Here is an 11,848-nt window from a genome sequence, read left to right on the forward strand (position 1 = left end):
CGATGGCATTGGATGCACCATCGGTCTCGTCAAGTTTCTGCCTCGAACCGATCACACCGAGACCATCGAGCCTCCTCCGACTGCCGAGCAGCGTATCCAGGCCCACATCGGCGACCCAGACCCCGATCGCACCACTTGGATTGGCATCGATCCTGGAGTCGGCTCCATATTCACGGCGGTCATCCAAGCACCGGGCCGCCAAGACGAGGTGGTCTCGTTCTCCAATGGCCACTACCAGCACATGTGTGGCCATACGTCCAACACCAAGTGGCACAACACCATGAAGTATCGACTCGACATCGAGACCTGGATGTCGACCACTCCCTCGCCCAAGGTGTCGTCCTCGGAGGCTTTCAAGGTCCATCTCACCCATGTCCTGCGACCGGAGCTTCGGGTGCAGCTCGACTTCCACCTTGGCAAGAAGACTCGCCACCATCGATTCACGGGCCACAAGAGACGCCAAGTGGCCGTCGACAGGATGTGCAAGGCCGTCCTGAAGCACGCCCCGATACGGACCGATGTGGTGATCGCCTTTGGCAATGCGTCATGGCGACAGGGCAAGGGATATGCATCCAGCCCTCGGAGGCAGCGATTTGCTCGGTACTTTGAGCAGTGCAGGTCGATTGTGGAGACCGGAGAGCGACGTGAGGTTTTCACTCGGAGGCTGCCAAAGTGATTTGATGTATTTCTTGTGGCTTTGCTTGACGCAAGCGCATCACATACTATGCTATCATGTGTCCCCTGAAAATGCGGTTTCCCGTTGTCAGGGGCCGATATTAACCCCTGCTAGTGCATTTCGCCAGCAGAATATCAACTCCGCGCTGGCCGCTGGAATCGCAGGATCGACAGGCCTTCTTGCCCCGCTCGGCGGCTCATCACAACCTGTGCCATAACAGCAAAGATTTATCGTTAGAATGTGTGTAGTAGCAGCAGCAGGAAGCCGGGCGGCAGGGTACGTACCTGCGACTCCAGTCCGTACCGGGATCGCATCAGGTCCATGAGCTCCTCCGGCCGGTTCTCCCGGATGACGACCATGTAAAATACCCCGCCAGGTGAAAGCAGCTCCTGCAGGGTTCAAAGTGTCGGTCAAAGACTGAGATTAGCCCGGTAAGTGCCGACGGATTCGCACGATCGTCGCATCCACAAGCAAAGTGCTTCGATGGGAGGCAGGCGGCGATATTTACATTGACCACGGGTAGCGTTCGGTCAATGACTTCCCGACCATCGATTCCGCCAGCCCAGGCAGCCTCGATCGATCGGGAGCCAACTTCGTCGCTAGTTGTAACCACGTATGGTGGATTGAAGACCAGCAGATCGACTTGGCCATTCAGTCGAGGCTGCAGGGCTTGAGTCAGATCGGTGAGAACAGCGTTCACTGCAACCTGGATGGGAAGAGGAGTCAACCCGGTCATCAGATCATTGACCGAGTCGGCAGCTACCCACCGCATGGAGTGACTTTGAACATGCGGCTGGAACCCTCGACTGGCTGCGTGAAATGCTGTTCGCATCTCCACGAAACGCCTGCTCGATAAGCCTAGAGATTTGACGACGCTGGGCAAGCAGCTATATGGAGCAACAACGTGCCCAATGCAGATGGATTGTTGAGACTGGGTCCGTACCGAGTTTTTCTGTGCCGTCTGGATGGTAGCTGAGGCAGCTTTGGGATTAACGTCTGTGCAGAAGAAGGCTGATGGCGGCGATTGACATGAGTCGCAGTGCCTTGGCAGCAGAGAAAGAATTCATGATGCGGCGCACAACAGGACCAAAAGGCGATCAGATATGCAGTCGCCCAGCGCGGCCGGGACCCCGGGTGTACCTCGACTTCGAGACCCAAGCATGCTCCCGAGAAAGGCGGTTGCACATCCGGAGCCAGATCTTTGAGTAGGAATGGGGTGAGTTCCGAGTCAAACGCACGTGGATAGGTAAGCCTAATCGAGACAGTCATTACCCGATTTCAACGCAGAAAAGTGGGTCGAGCGTCTCCAGAAATCGATAATCCTTCTCCAGAGCATCGAGCAACAAGAATGTGTCCTCTGCTGGCTCGTAGACAAACTTGTAGTGGCTGGAGTTGAGGTGAGAGAGATCGGGTGTGGGGAATGATGGCCCACTCATGGCTCGGGAGACAGAGGCTGAGTTTCAAGCGAAGTCAGGAACAGAACCACCGTGGAGGAAGAGCTGAGGGCAGACGATCGCGCGGATCTGCAAGTTTTGGCGTCGACGATAGACGATTGGGAAGTTGCAAATCGGCTGGCTGACACAGCCGCGGAGTTGCAACATCGACGCCGGCGAGTTTGCAGAGAGTACGAGCGAGAGAGCGATGCCAGGACCGGCATCTGGCCAGCATCTTGAACGCCCGCGCTAGTCGAATTGTGCCGTGTAGTGCGCTTTCGGAATACAAGGCTTCGTTCGATCTGAAGGGCGACCTTGGCGAGGCTTCATGGACGGGCCGGTTCATGGACTGCTCCCCTCCCCTCCAGCGAGAAGCCAGCGAGAAGCAAGCGAGAAAATCGACGCGAATCACCGTTCTGTGCACGCTGCCGCCACGGAACGGATGTCTGTGCGACCGGGCGCACCCGCCCGAGCCCAGCAAAATGAGGGCGGCCGTCTCCAATTCCTTTTGCTCCTCCTTTCTGTCAATTCGGACTCACTCGTTACAAGTCTTGACACTAACTCTGCAACCATGGTCAGTGCGCCCATCCATCCATCCATCCATCCATCGATCCATCCATCGATCCATCGATCCGCCTATCTATCCATCCATCCGTCCATTTGTGTGTCTGCTGGAGCGAGCTTGGTTCTGCTAGGGCGGTGATTCCAACGATGGGCGGAGCTCGGTCGCCAACAAGAAAGTCTCCAAGATTTATCAATGCGACCAGAGCGAAACAAGACAGGGAGCTGGGTCGTTAGCCAGCCGTGGTGCGGCCAGGACGACACAGCCCGGAGCACCTTTGCACGGACGCTGCAGCGGTACATCGATTTGGACCCTGGATGCCTGTGATGGACGGACTTCCAGGACGCCAACGAATCGATGCTGTGGCCGATGGCTAATGCACCGGGAGAAGCACGCGGAACGATGCAGCCCTGGCCAGGTCACTCGCCACATCAGCCCACGCCGGAATCCGACCGACTAAGCCGACAGGATGCGCGACCGTCACGGACCAGCAGACACACGGGATGCGAGAAGCGAGACAGGGCTGGGCTCATGCCCCTCGATACGCCGTACTAACCGGAATGCCATCGTCGACCAGGCTGACGATCGTGATTACGAAGGCATGACTCCTGAGGAGATTGCCGAGCTCAAGAAGAAGAGAACCTTCAGAAAGTATACCTTCCGTGGTATCGATCTTGATGCTCTCCTCGATCTCTCCAGCGAGCAGGTATGTGCAGCCGGCGTTTCATCCCGACCGTTGAACTGTGAGCACTTCAGAAGCAACCTTCTCACTTACAATGTCCTCTGTGGCAGCTTATGGACATTGTCCACGCCCGCGCCCGCAGACGCTTCCAGCGTGGTCTCAAGCGCAAGCCCATGGGTAAGGCCGTCATTCCGGGGCACAACTGCGCCGAGTGTTGAACCGGGGCCAAGGACTGTGTGTTTCATGGACAGTCGCTCACCCAATCCTTCTGTTCCCACATTCAGGTCTGATCAAGAAGCTCCGCAAGGTAATTGTCGGGTCTTTGCCGTGAGATCCAGGAGGATAGGAGAGTAACAAGCGAGCAACTACGGGAAGGATAGGTGATTGTACATTAAGCTGTTGCTTCCTCGAATATAGGCCAAGAAGGAGGCTCTCCCCAACGAGAAGCCCACCACCGTCAAGACCCACCTCCGCAACATGATCATCGTCCCCGAGATGATCGGCTCCGTCGTCGGTGTCTACAACGGCAAGGTCTTCAACCAGGTTGAAATCAAGCCCGAGATGGTCGGCCACTACCTCGGCGAGTTCTCGATCACCTACAAGCCCGTTAAGCACGGTCGTCCCGGTATTGGTGCCACCCACAGCTCGCGATTCGTTCCTCTCAAGTAAAGGAGAGAATTTTGTCATTTGCTGTTTGTGAATGTTGTAAAAACCATAATAAACCCCTCCGTCGATTCGCAGAATGCTGTCGATCAACACGGAGGTCGACCGAACATACACCACGCCCACTTTTCTTCTGTCTCTGGATCATCTCTTATATTGTGTGTTGATTATGATGAGTCTGACGGACCAAATCGAGTGCTGGGGTGAATGCACAACGCGGGAACAACGCCGGGAGGAGATGCGGTAATATATATAGTCATGTCGGCGAGGGGAACCATTGACGCAAAACACAGGCAAAAATGCACGGTGCATGGGACCGAGCACGGGAGAACACAGTGCGGCGCCACAACAGGAAGCAGGAAGTAGGAAGCAGGAAGCAGGAAGCAGGAAACAGGAAGCAGGAAGCAGGAAACAGGAAGCAGGAAACAGGAAGCAGGAAGCAGGAAACAGGAAGCAGGAAACAGGAAACAGGAAGCAGGAAACAGGAAACAGGAAGCAAGACAATCCAGAACAAATCAGGACCAACATGGCCAGACAGCAGTCTGTGCAATGGCAGTGAGAGCAGCTCAAAGCAACAAGCGATGCAGCGACTGACAGGAGGGAAAGAGACCAAAGTGGCAAAATGGAGAGACGGAATCAGGAAACAACAGGTCCGAGAGGTCCCACCGAGATTCGAACTCGGGTTATCAGATTCAAAGTCTGATGTGCTAACCGCTACACTATGGAACCGCAGTGCGTCTGGGTCTCCCGGGCAGCTCTGTCCCGGACATCACGGCTGATGGCGCGTGGAGGCACAAGAGGAGCGAGGCACGACCAAGCAAAGAAAAACAGAACATTGCAAAACGAATTGCCTTCTACCAGAATCGAACTGGTGACCTTCTGCTTACTAGGCAGACGCTCTGCCAACTGAGCCAAGAAGGCATGGGTATTCCGCATCGGGGAATCGAACCCCGGCCACCTCGGTGAAAGCGAGGGATCCTAGCCACTGGACCAATGCGGACGTGTTGCTCTGTAACGTCCTCGGATCGAACCCCCACAGTGCCGGCTCGACGATTTCGTCGTTCCCGTCGGGCCAAAGCCCAATTTACCCGAAGATATCTAAATGTTATATCTGAACTAAATCTAAACCCTGTCGAGCCAAACCGAAACCAGGTCAAACCGAAACCAGGTCGAGCTGAAACCAGGTCAAACTGAAACCAGGCCAAGCTGAAACCAGGCCAAGCTGAAACAGAGCCAGAGCCAGAGTCAAAACGGCCCAAGCAGCCGGACCAAGCCAAACAAGCCACGGCCCCGATGTCGCAGCGCCATGGCCCGACCCCGTCCTCCAGCCACTCCCAACTCCCAACTCAACTCCCATTCGGTCGACTCTTGCTTCCTCAGCATGACGGCACAACCGAATCTAAACGAAGTACAATGTCCATGTACGTTGAATGGTGTTGATTCATCTCCTGGCTGAATGCTGCTGATCGTCGCTCGCGCTGCGATGGTCTCGGCCGCCGAGATCGACCACAGAAACATTGGAGTTGTGGACAGTCTCTGTGGGGACACCCAAAGGAAATGGCTTCACCCACATAGCGAGTTTATCATGCAGTCCGACTTTGGCAGGCTTGTGTTCCAAACCCATGCGTTCGGTTATTGTTTCAACACCTTGTAATCCCTCATCCATAGTGAACTTATCAAGGAAACCCATTGATCACTTCAATGTCATTTTCACTGGCTTTATTATTAAACAGCCTCGATAGAACAGAGTCCCAGAGCTGGTGTTCCAACTGCGTGCTTCACAGCAGCACCGTTGTCCGGACGAACGACCTGGAACCGAACGGCCCTTGGCAGCTGATACTGATGCTGAAACTTTGGTCGATGGTAAATCCAACCTTCTGGCGGCATGTCGATGAGAGTTGCTCGGGGAAGATGAATGTTTCGTTCCAATTGTTTTTGCTTTAGTTTGAAGAGCTGGTTTTGCACAGCTAGTCCTGTGGCAATAAGCATTTCAATTGGAAGCTTCTGCCTCTGCCGGTTTACTTCGGCGTTTTCTTCTTGTGGATCGTGGCTCGGTTCTTTTTTGTCGGCACTGCGATGGTGGTGATGGTGGCTGTGGCTGAATGGGACGCTCGACTGGGATTTTATCCATGGGCGATCCATCCGTAGATCCCATTTCTCAGGGGTGCCCCTCTGCTGTGACTGGAAGCTCCCTACAATCGTAGCTGTGGCCTGGTCCTGGATTTTAAAGATCCGATTATCGCCATTTCCTGTAGTGCCAGGAAGCTGTCAGTTTCAAATACGTTGAATCATATCACTTAACCTTGTTGACCTATCCATGACATCGACGAGGACGTACCGATGAGTGCGAGGCTGGCACCTTTGCATTTGATATCAAGTCGGGCAAAGGAGGTGCCCGAACTTCGATCGATTGTTCCACGCAGCTTCCAGTCTCCGTTCTTCATCTTGGCAAAGACATCGAATCCGACACTCTGCAAACGGCCATATCCGCCTCAGTCAGATCGATCCATTTCTCTGTTCTCTCTCTATGAATTGTGTAAAGCTTGACGAAACATCGCACCTCCGAAGACTGCCATTGATAATTCTGCAACACTAGTGCTTACACCGGATCTTTCGGAAACCTTCCAAATCTCGCGACCCTCGGGGTTTTGCAGGAAGATCGATGTGTGAAGTGCCACATCCTTCTGAAATGTTGTGTAGATCAGGGCACCGTCCTTGCCGAACCGCACATCGCCGTCTGTCTCGCCGAAGGAAAACTCGATCAATGACATGCACATCTCTGCAAGAAGACCAGCCGCGATCGGGTGCAAGCGTGCCTGGGATGATGCTTGGATTACGTACGGCATTTGTATCCTCTGCTGTTCAGCACAAAATGAAGCTGCCGGTCGGGCTTGAGATCATTGTTCTCGATCGCTGGCATTTTGAGGAGTACTGGCCTGAACTTGCTGTCGATCTCGATGGGCTCTCTCTCCGGACTGCTCTGGCGCCTCACTTGACCCTCTGTTACTGCCGATGGAAGGTCACAGCGCTTGGCACACTTTTGGCAAGCATCCGGATTCGACATGGCTGGGATAGCCGGGTGGCGAGCAGACGTCGGAACGGCTGCAGATGTACCCCGAAACACAACCCTCTCGCAACTGACGCCTGGATGGCAGTTTGAGCAAAAGTGCGGGATCCGGTGAATCAGATGATGGAAGCAATGATGGGATCTGCGTATCTTTGGAGACTGCGGAGGGGCCGACGGCTTTGTCAGCGACGGCATCCTAAGCGTCTCGGATGGAGAGCCTGGGTGTGTTGCGTTCGGGTACCGGATTCGAACATGTTAAATCCAAGGGTTTGACAGAGTTGGGTAGTAGAACATGCATTCACGGAGGGGAGCAGAGTCGTCATCAGTGCAATGTAGCCAGACAGCATCCGAGGGAATCGACTGCTGTTTGAACGAATGCGCTGCATTGCAGTGCATCGAGCCTCACCACTGGGCTTTTCCGAGACCAGCACTAGGTTTCGCAACGAGGCGTCACGAAAGCGATCCAGCTCCGAGCGGATCGTGTCCTGAGTTTCGGTGTCGAGGGTGCATCGCTTGGTCGAGGTGTCGGCAATTTCGAATACACCAGCTGGATTGACGATGGTTTTTGACGGCCGATGTGTATTCAACTCGGATTTGTGGACCTTGACTAATGCTGCTGGCCGCTTTGCACAGTAGCTGTGTCCCCGTCCCATCTCCTCGGGCCACCTCCAGACAGGCTCGGGTGCTTCGGGCATATCATCGGGAATGAGGAACGGGATGCGGGGACGACATCCTGCCATGCGTGGGGAGCCGCTGCGACCGGGCTCATGCGATGGAGTCTTCCTGTTGCTCCAGTCTATTGATGACATGGTGACATCCGTGAAATGGTGCATCGGCCGCTTTGGCAGGGGATGGGCACGAAGACTACGACGATCGCGGCGTGTCTACGTTGGTCGCATTTGCTGGATAGGGGGGGGCCTTGCCGTTGCTCACGTCGGTATCAATCGGGTCACAATTCAAAGACTTGTGCTCGAATGATTCGCTAGGAGAGTTGGTATCTGCGTTCTAGAAACCGGGGCGCACATCTGGCAATCACGCCGAGACGGACTCGGCGGCGACGAAGACAGTGGCGGTCGAGTTCTGGGATCGAATCCCGAGGTATGATGGCCAGGTGGACTCGGGGGATCTCGAACCGATCTCCCTGTCATAGAGCATCGAGCTCAGCTGGAGATATCTCTCGGGAGCTGCCGAAGCAACCGTCATTTGATCGCATGCAGGATACAGGCCGCCACAGTCTTGAATGCACCCGGTCGATCTCCTGCGGTGATGGTCAAGTGGCATCTGTGACCACAGCGGAACGAACCAAAGTCGGTTCGTTTCCCACGCTCTGCCGCACACACACACATGCGCGTGGCTTGGGTGCACGTGACGGCGTTTTTTCTTCGCCTTTTTTTGCAGCCGCGACAAAATCGTGCCCAGATCCTGCAGGTCCGAGCGCCCGCCGTCTTCTCCCTGTCGCCCACACTCAAGGCCAAGCACAACCCTCCCAAGCCGTCGCCATGGTTGAGTCGTCATCAAAGCCCCGCTTCGTGCTGCCCAAGGTCACCGACAACTCGGCCGGATGGGGCCCTTCTGCCGAGTCGCAGTCTGAGCTGGCCGATCTGCCCTATGCGCCCTTCTCCAAGTCGGATCGCCTCGGCAAGATCGCCGACTGGGGAGCCCCGGCCCAAGACGGTGTTCTGCTGGATCGCCGTGGAAACCCCGTCACAGAGGAGCGCTCCAACCGTCGCACTGGCCGCGGCCAGGAGGTCTTTGGTGCCGGACACGCTCCTCTCTTTGCCTATGCCCACTCGGCCGAGGACGATGCGGCCTTTGCTGTCGTCGATCGCTCCACAGGTCTCCGCAAGTCCACTGGCCTGCGATCAAACCGCGGTGGCCGCGGTGGTGCCGGTCGCGGATCGAGCTTTGCTTCCAACCGCAACGCCGGCCCGGGCGGCAAGTTCTCACGTGGCCAAGGCCAAACCGGCGGTTTCCAGCGAAAGCGCTATGGGTTCAACGATAAGCCTCAGCGTGTCCGCGAGTCATCCGTCAAGATCGGCACCGAATGGACGGTCGTTGAGGAGGTGGATCTGGCTCGCCTGAGCAAGCTCTCCTACGAGGTGGATGAAGCCGAGGACATGTAGGTTGAAGGCAAATTGCCCGTGGGATTGACGGCGGCTGTGGATATATGCCGTCGCTCCTGATACGATACGATGCGAAACGATGCGATGCGATATCAATGCTCCATGTGCCAAGTGACGATTCACTTCGTGCCCGACCACCATGAGGGCTCACATATTCACACTGTCTGATGGCGAGAGCAGCACAGATGGAACGTGTGTGCGTAGCTAGTCATCGAGCACCAGACACTAACTGCGTTCTGTGGCCTGCTATATCGTGTCGTTGGCACAGCTGCTGCTACGGCGCGCTTCACTACTACGACAAGAGCTACGATCGTGTCACCGTCAAGGCAGACCGAAAGCTTCATTCGATCGATCGCATCTACCACAATGTCACCACCAGCGACGACCCCGTCCTGCAAAAGGTACGACAATATGCGGTAGCATGGACTTTTGTCCTGTGCGGCTCTCTCATAACTATCGGTCACAGTACATAATTAACTCTGTTGTCGGACTTCCAGATCGCCCAAGAAACCGAAGGCTCTGCTGTGTTCGCCACGGACAACATTCTCTCGGTCCTGATGTGTGGTCCGCGATCTGTCTACTCCTGGGACATGATCATTGTCAAGGAGGGTGGCAAGATCTTCATGGACAAGCGTGATGGCGGATGCTATGGTGAGTCCAATGGCATCGGCCTCTCTGCTGCTGATGCTCTCCATCGTACTATGGCATGGGTTCGGCCATGGTATCACTCCATCGGCTCCGTCGATTGCCTTTGGCTACTGCTTAGCACCCGCATGAGGCTCCGCTTTATACAGTCGCACGAGTGCCGGCTTCGCTCCATTCGACTAAAGCGCCTTTCAATATTGATCACCCCTCTATCAGATAACTTCAGTGTCAACGAAAACGCTGCCGAGCCTCCTCTTGAGAATGCTGAGAAAGATAGCCCCAACACTCCCCAGGCCCTCTCCGAAGAGGCCACCCAGATCTACCACAACTTTGCTCACCAGTGTGTCAAGTCCTCGGAGGCGTTTACTTTCGAGAACGAGAACCCATTCGCCGAGGCTGGTGACTCGGATTCGCTGGCTTCCGCCGGCTATCGCTACCGCAAATGGGATCTTGGCGACGACTTTTCTCTGATTGCACGTACCCAGATCGATGCCGTCATGCACCAGGCTGGCGCCAGCAACTCCAACGCCTCCCAGGTCGAGATCGGGTCGTCGAGCTATCCCCAGAACGAGACCATCTTCGTCAGCCTAAAGTCCCTGAATGAATTTGACTCGAAGGCCCCTGGTGCTGGTGGCGCTCCCGACTGGCGACAGAAGCTGGATTCACAACGCGGTGCCGTCATTGCAACCGAAATGAAGAACAACTCGAACAAGCTTGCCAGATGGGCGGTAGAGAGCGTGCTCTCGGGCGTCGATCAGGTCCGTGTGGGCTTTGTCTCGCGTGTGAACACCAAGGACAGACGAAGGCACACTATTCTGGGCACCTCGTTCTTCAAACCGCGTGAGTTTGCTGCCCAGATGAACTTCTCCATGTCGAACGCATGGGGTATTCTCAAAACGATTGTCAACCTCATCGCCAACCTGGATGATGGCAAGTACGTGATTGTCAAGGACGCCAACAAGCCCGTCATTCGACTGTACTCTGTTCCTCTGGAGACTTTTGAGGAGGTGCCCGAGGATGCTGATGCTGAAGCAGAGGCCGAGGATTTGTAACTTTGTACGTACATAAAGATATTTGTTTCCACTGTTTCTTGTTCTCGTCCCGAATTTCCACCCCCCGTGTCATCCATGCGACGTCCCTGTCGATGACTGCATGCCGCCGCTATCAGGGCTCTCATGGCGCATATATTACTATCGGCCGACCCGGCTTCGATTCGGTTGTGCCGTCATGCTGAGGAAGCAAGAGTCGACCGAATGGGAGTTGAGTTGGGAGTTGGGAGTGGCTGGAGGACGGGGTCGGGCCATGGCGCTGCGACATCGGGGCCGTGGCTTGTTTGGCTTGGTCCGGCTGCTTGGGCCGTTTTGACTCTGGCTCTGGCTCTGTTTCAGCTTGGCCTGGTTTCAGCTTGGCCTGGTTTCAGTTTGACCTGGTTTCAGCTCGACCTGGTTTCGGTTTGACCTGGTTTCGGTTTGGCTCGACAGGGTTTAGATTTAGTTCAGATATAACATTTAGATATCTTCGGGTAAATTGGGCTTTGGCCCGACGGGAACGACGAAATCGTCGAGCCGGCACTGTGGGGGTTCGATCCGAGGACGTTACAGAGCAACACGTCCGCATTGGTCCAGTGGCTAGGATCCCTCGCTTTCACCGAGGTGGCCGGGGTTCGATTCCCCGATGCGGAATACCCATGCCTTCTTGGCTCAGTTGGCAGAGCGTCTGCCTAGTAAGCAGAAGGTCACCAGTTCGATTCTGGTAGAAGGCAATTCGTTTTGCAATGTTCTGTTTTTCTTTGCTTGGTCGTGCCTCGCTCCTCTTGTGCCTCCACGCGCCATCAGCCGTGATGTCCGGGACAGAGCTGCCCGGGAGACCCAGACGCACTGCGGTTCCATAGTGTAGCGGTTAGCACATCAGACTTTGAATCTGATAACCCGAGTTCGAATCTCGGTGGGACCTCTCGGACCTGTTGTTTCCTGATTCCGTCTCTCCATTTTGCCACT

The 11,848-nt window shown here is 55.4% G+C and overlaps 4 protein-coding genes and 6 non-coding genes across 10 annotated transcripts; 5 read left to right on the forward strand and 5 right to left on the reverse strand.

The window, feature by feature from the left end:
- Positions 1–626: 626 nt before the first annotated feature.
- BJ171DRAFT_506926 (S-adenosyl-L-methionine-dependent methyltransferase) lies at positions 627–2,257 on the reverse strand. The gene is made up of 6 exons (XM_053111165.1): positions 1,949–2,257; positions 1,817–1,875; positions 1,620–1,687; positions 1,185–1,382; positions 961–1,065; positions 627–882 (listed from the first exon to the last, which is right to left on the reverse strand). The coding sequence occupies exons 1-6, from the start codon at positions 2,110–2,112 to the stop codon at positions 811–813; spliced, it is 666 nt and encodes a 221-aa protein (XP_052966383.1). The 5' UTR covers positions 2,113–2,257; the 3' UTR covers positions 627–810.
- A 370-nt stretch (positions 2,258–2,627) lies between these two features.
- On the forward strand, positions 2,628–4,289 carry BJ171DRAFT_506928 (ribosomal protein S19-domain-containing protein). Its single transcript, XM_053111166.1, has 5 exons — positions 2,628–2,683; positions 3,249–3,377; positions 3,464–3,530; positions 3,638–3,660; positions 3,771–4,289. Exons 1-5 carry the CDS (start codon positions 2,681–2,683, stop codon positions 4,020–4,022), a joined length of 474 nt encoding a protein of 157 aa, XP_052966384.1. The 5' UTR covers positions 2,628–2,680; the 3' UTR covers positions 4,023–4,289.
- Positions 4,290–4,673: 384 nt separating this feature from the next.
- Positions 4,674–4,745, reverse strand: BJ171DRAFT_t135. Its single transcript has one exon. It is a non-coding gene; the product is annotated as a tRNA-Gln (tRNA).
- Positions 4,746–4,864: 119 nt separating this feature from the next.
- Positions 4,865–4,937, reverse strand: BJ171DRAFT_t134. Its single transcript has one exon. It is a non-coding gene; the product is annotated as a tRNA-Thr (tRNA).
- A 7-nt stretch (positions 4,938–4,944) lies between these two features.
- BJ171DRAFT_t133 lies at positions 4,945–5,016 on the reverse strand. The gene has a single exon. It is a non-coding gene; the product is annotated as a tRNA-Glu (tRNA).
- Positions 5,017–6,252: 1,236 nt separating this feature from the next.
- On the reverse strand, positions 6,253–7,892 carry BJ171DRAFT_475270 (uncharacterized protein; the record flags this gene model as incomplete). Its single annotated transcript, XM_053108775.1, has 5 exons — positions 6,253–6,281; positions 6,355–6,487; positions 6,620–6,832; positions 6,886–7,022; positions 7,490–7,892. The coding sequence occupies 5 exons, from the start codon at positions 7,890–7,892 to the stop codon at positions 6,253–6,255; spliced, it is 915 nt and encodes a 304-aa protein (XP_052966385.1).
- Positions 7,893–8,526: 634 nt separating this feature from the next.
- BJ171DRAFT_506930 (putative eukaryotic translation initiation factor 3 subunit 7) lies at positions 8,527–11,003 on the forward strand. Its single transcript, XM_053111167.1, has 4 exons — positions 8,527–9,202; positions 9,475–9,607; positions 9,704–9,857; positions 10,068–11,003. The coding sequence occupies exons 1-4, from the start codon at positions 8,583–8,585 to the stop codon at positions 10,901–10,903; spliced, it is 1,743 nt and encodes a 580-aa protein (XP_052966386.1). The 5' UTR covers positions 8,527–8,582; the 3' UTR covers positions 10,904–11,003.
- A 458-nt stretch (positions 11,004–11,461) lies between these two features.
- Positions 11,462–11,533, forward strand: BJ171DRAFT_t130. The gene has a single exon. It is a non-coding gene; the product is annotated as a tRNA-Glu (tRNA).
- Positions 11,534–11,540: 7 nt separating this feature from the next.
- On the forward strand, positions 11,541–11,613 carry BJ171DRAFT_t131. Its single transcript has one exon. It is a non-coding gene; the product is annotated as a tRNA-Thr (tRNA).
- Positions 11,614–11,732: 119 nt separating this feature from the next.
- BJ171DRAFT_t132 lies at positions 11,733–11,804 on the forward strand. Its single transcript has one exon. It is a non-coding gene; the product is annotated as a tRNA-Gln (tRNA).
- The last annotated feature ends 44 nt before the right edge of the window (positions 11,805–11,848 follow it).

This window comes from Polychytrium aggregatum, assembly GCF_025602895.1.
Source record: "Polychytrium aggregatum strain JEL109 chromosome Unknown BJ171scaffold_20, whole genome shotgun sequence".
Taxonomy (NCBI): domain Eukaryota; kingdom Fungi; phylum Chytridiomycota; class Chytridiomycetes; order Polychytriales; genus Polychytrium; species Polychytrium aggregatum.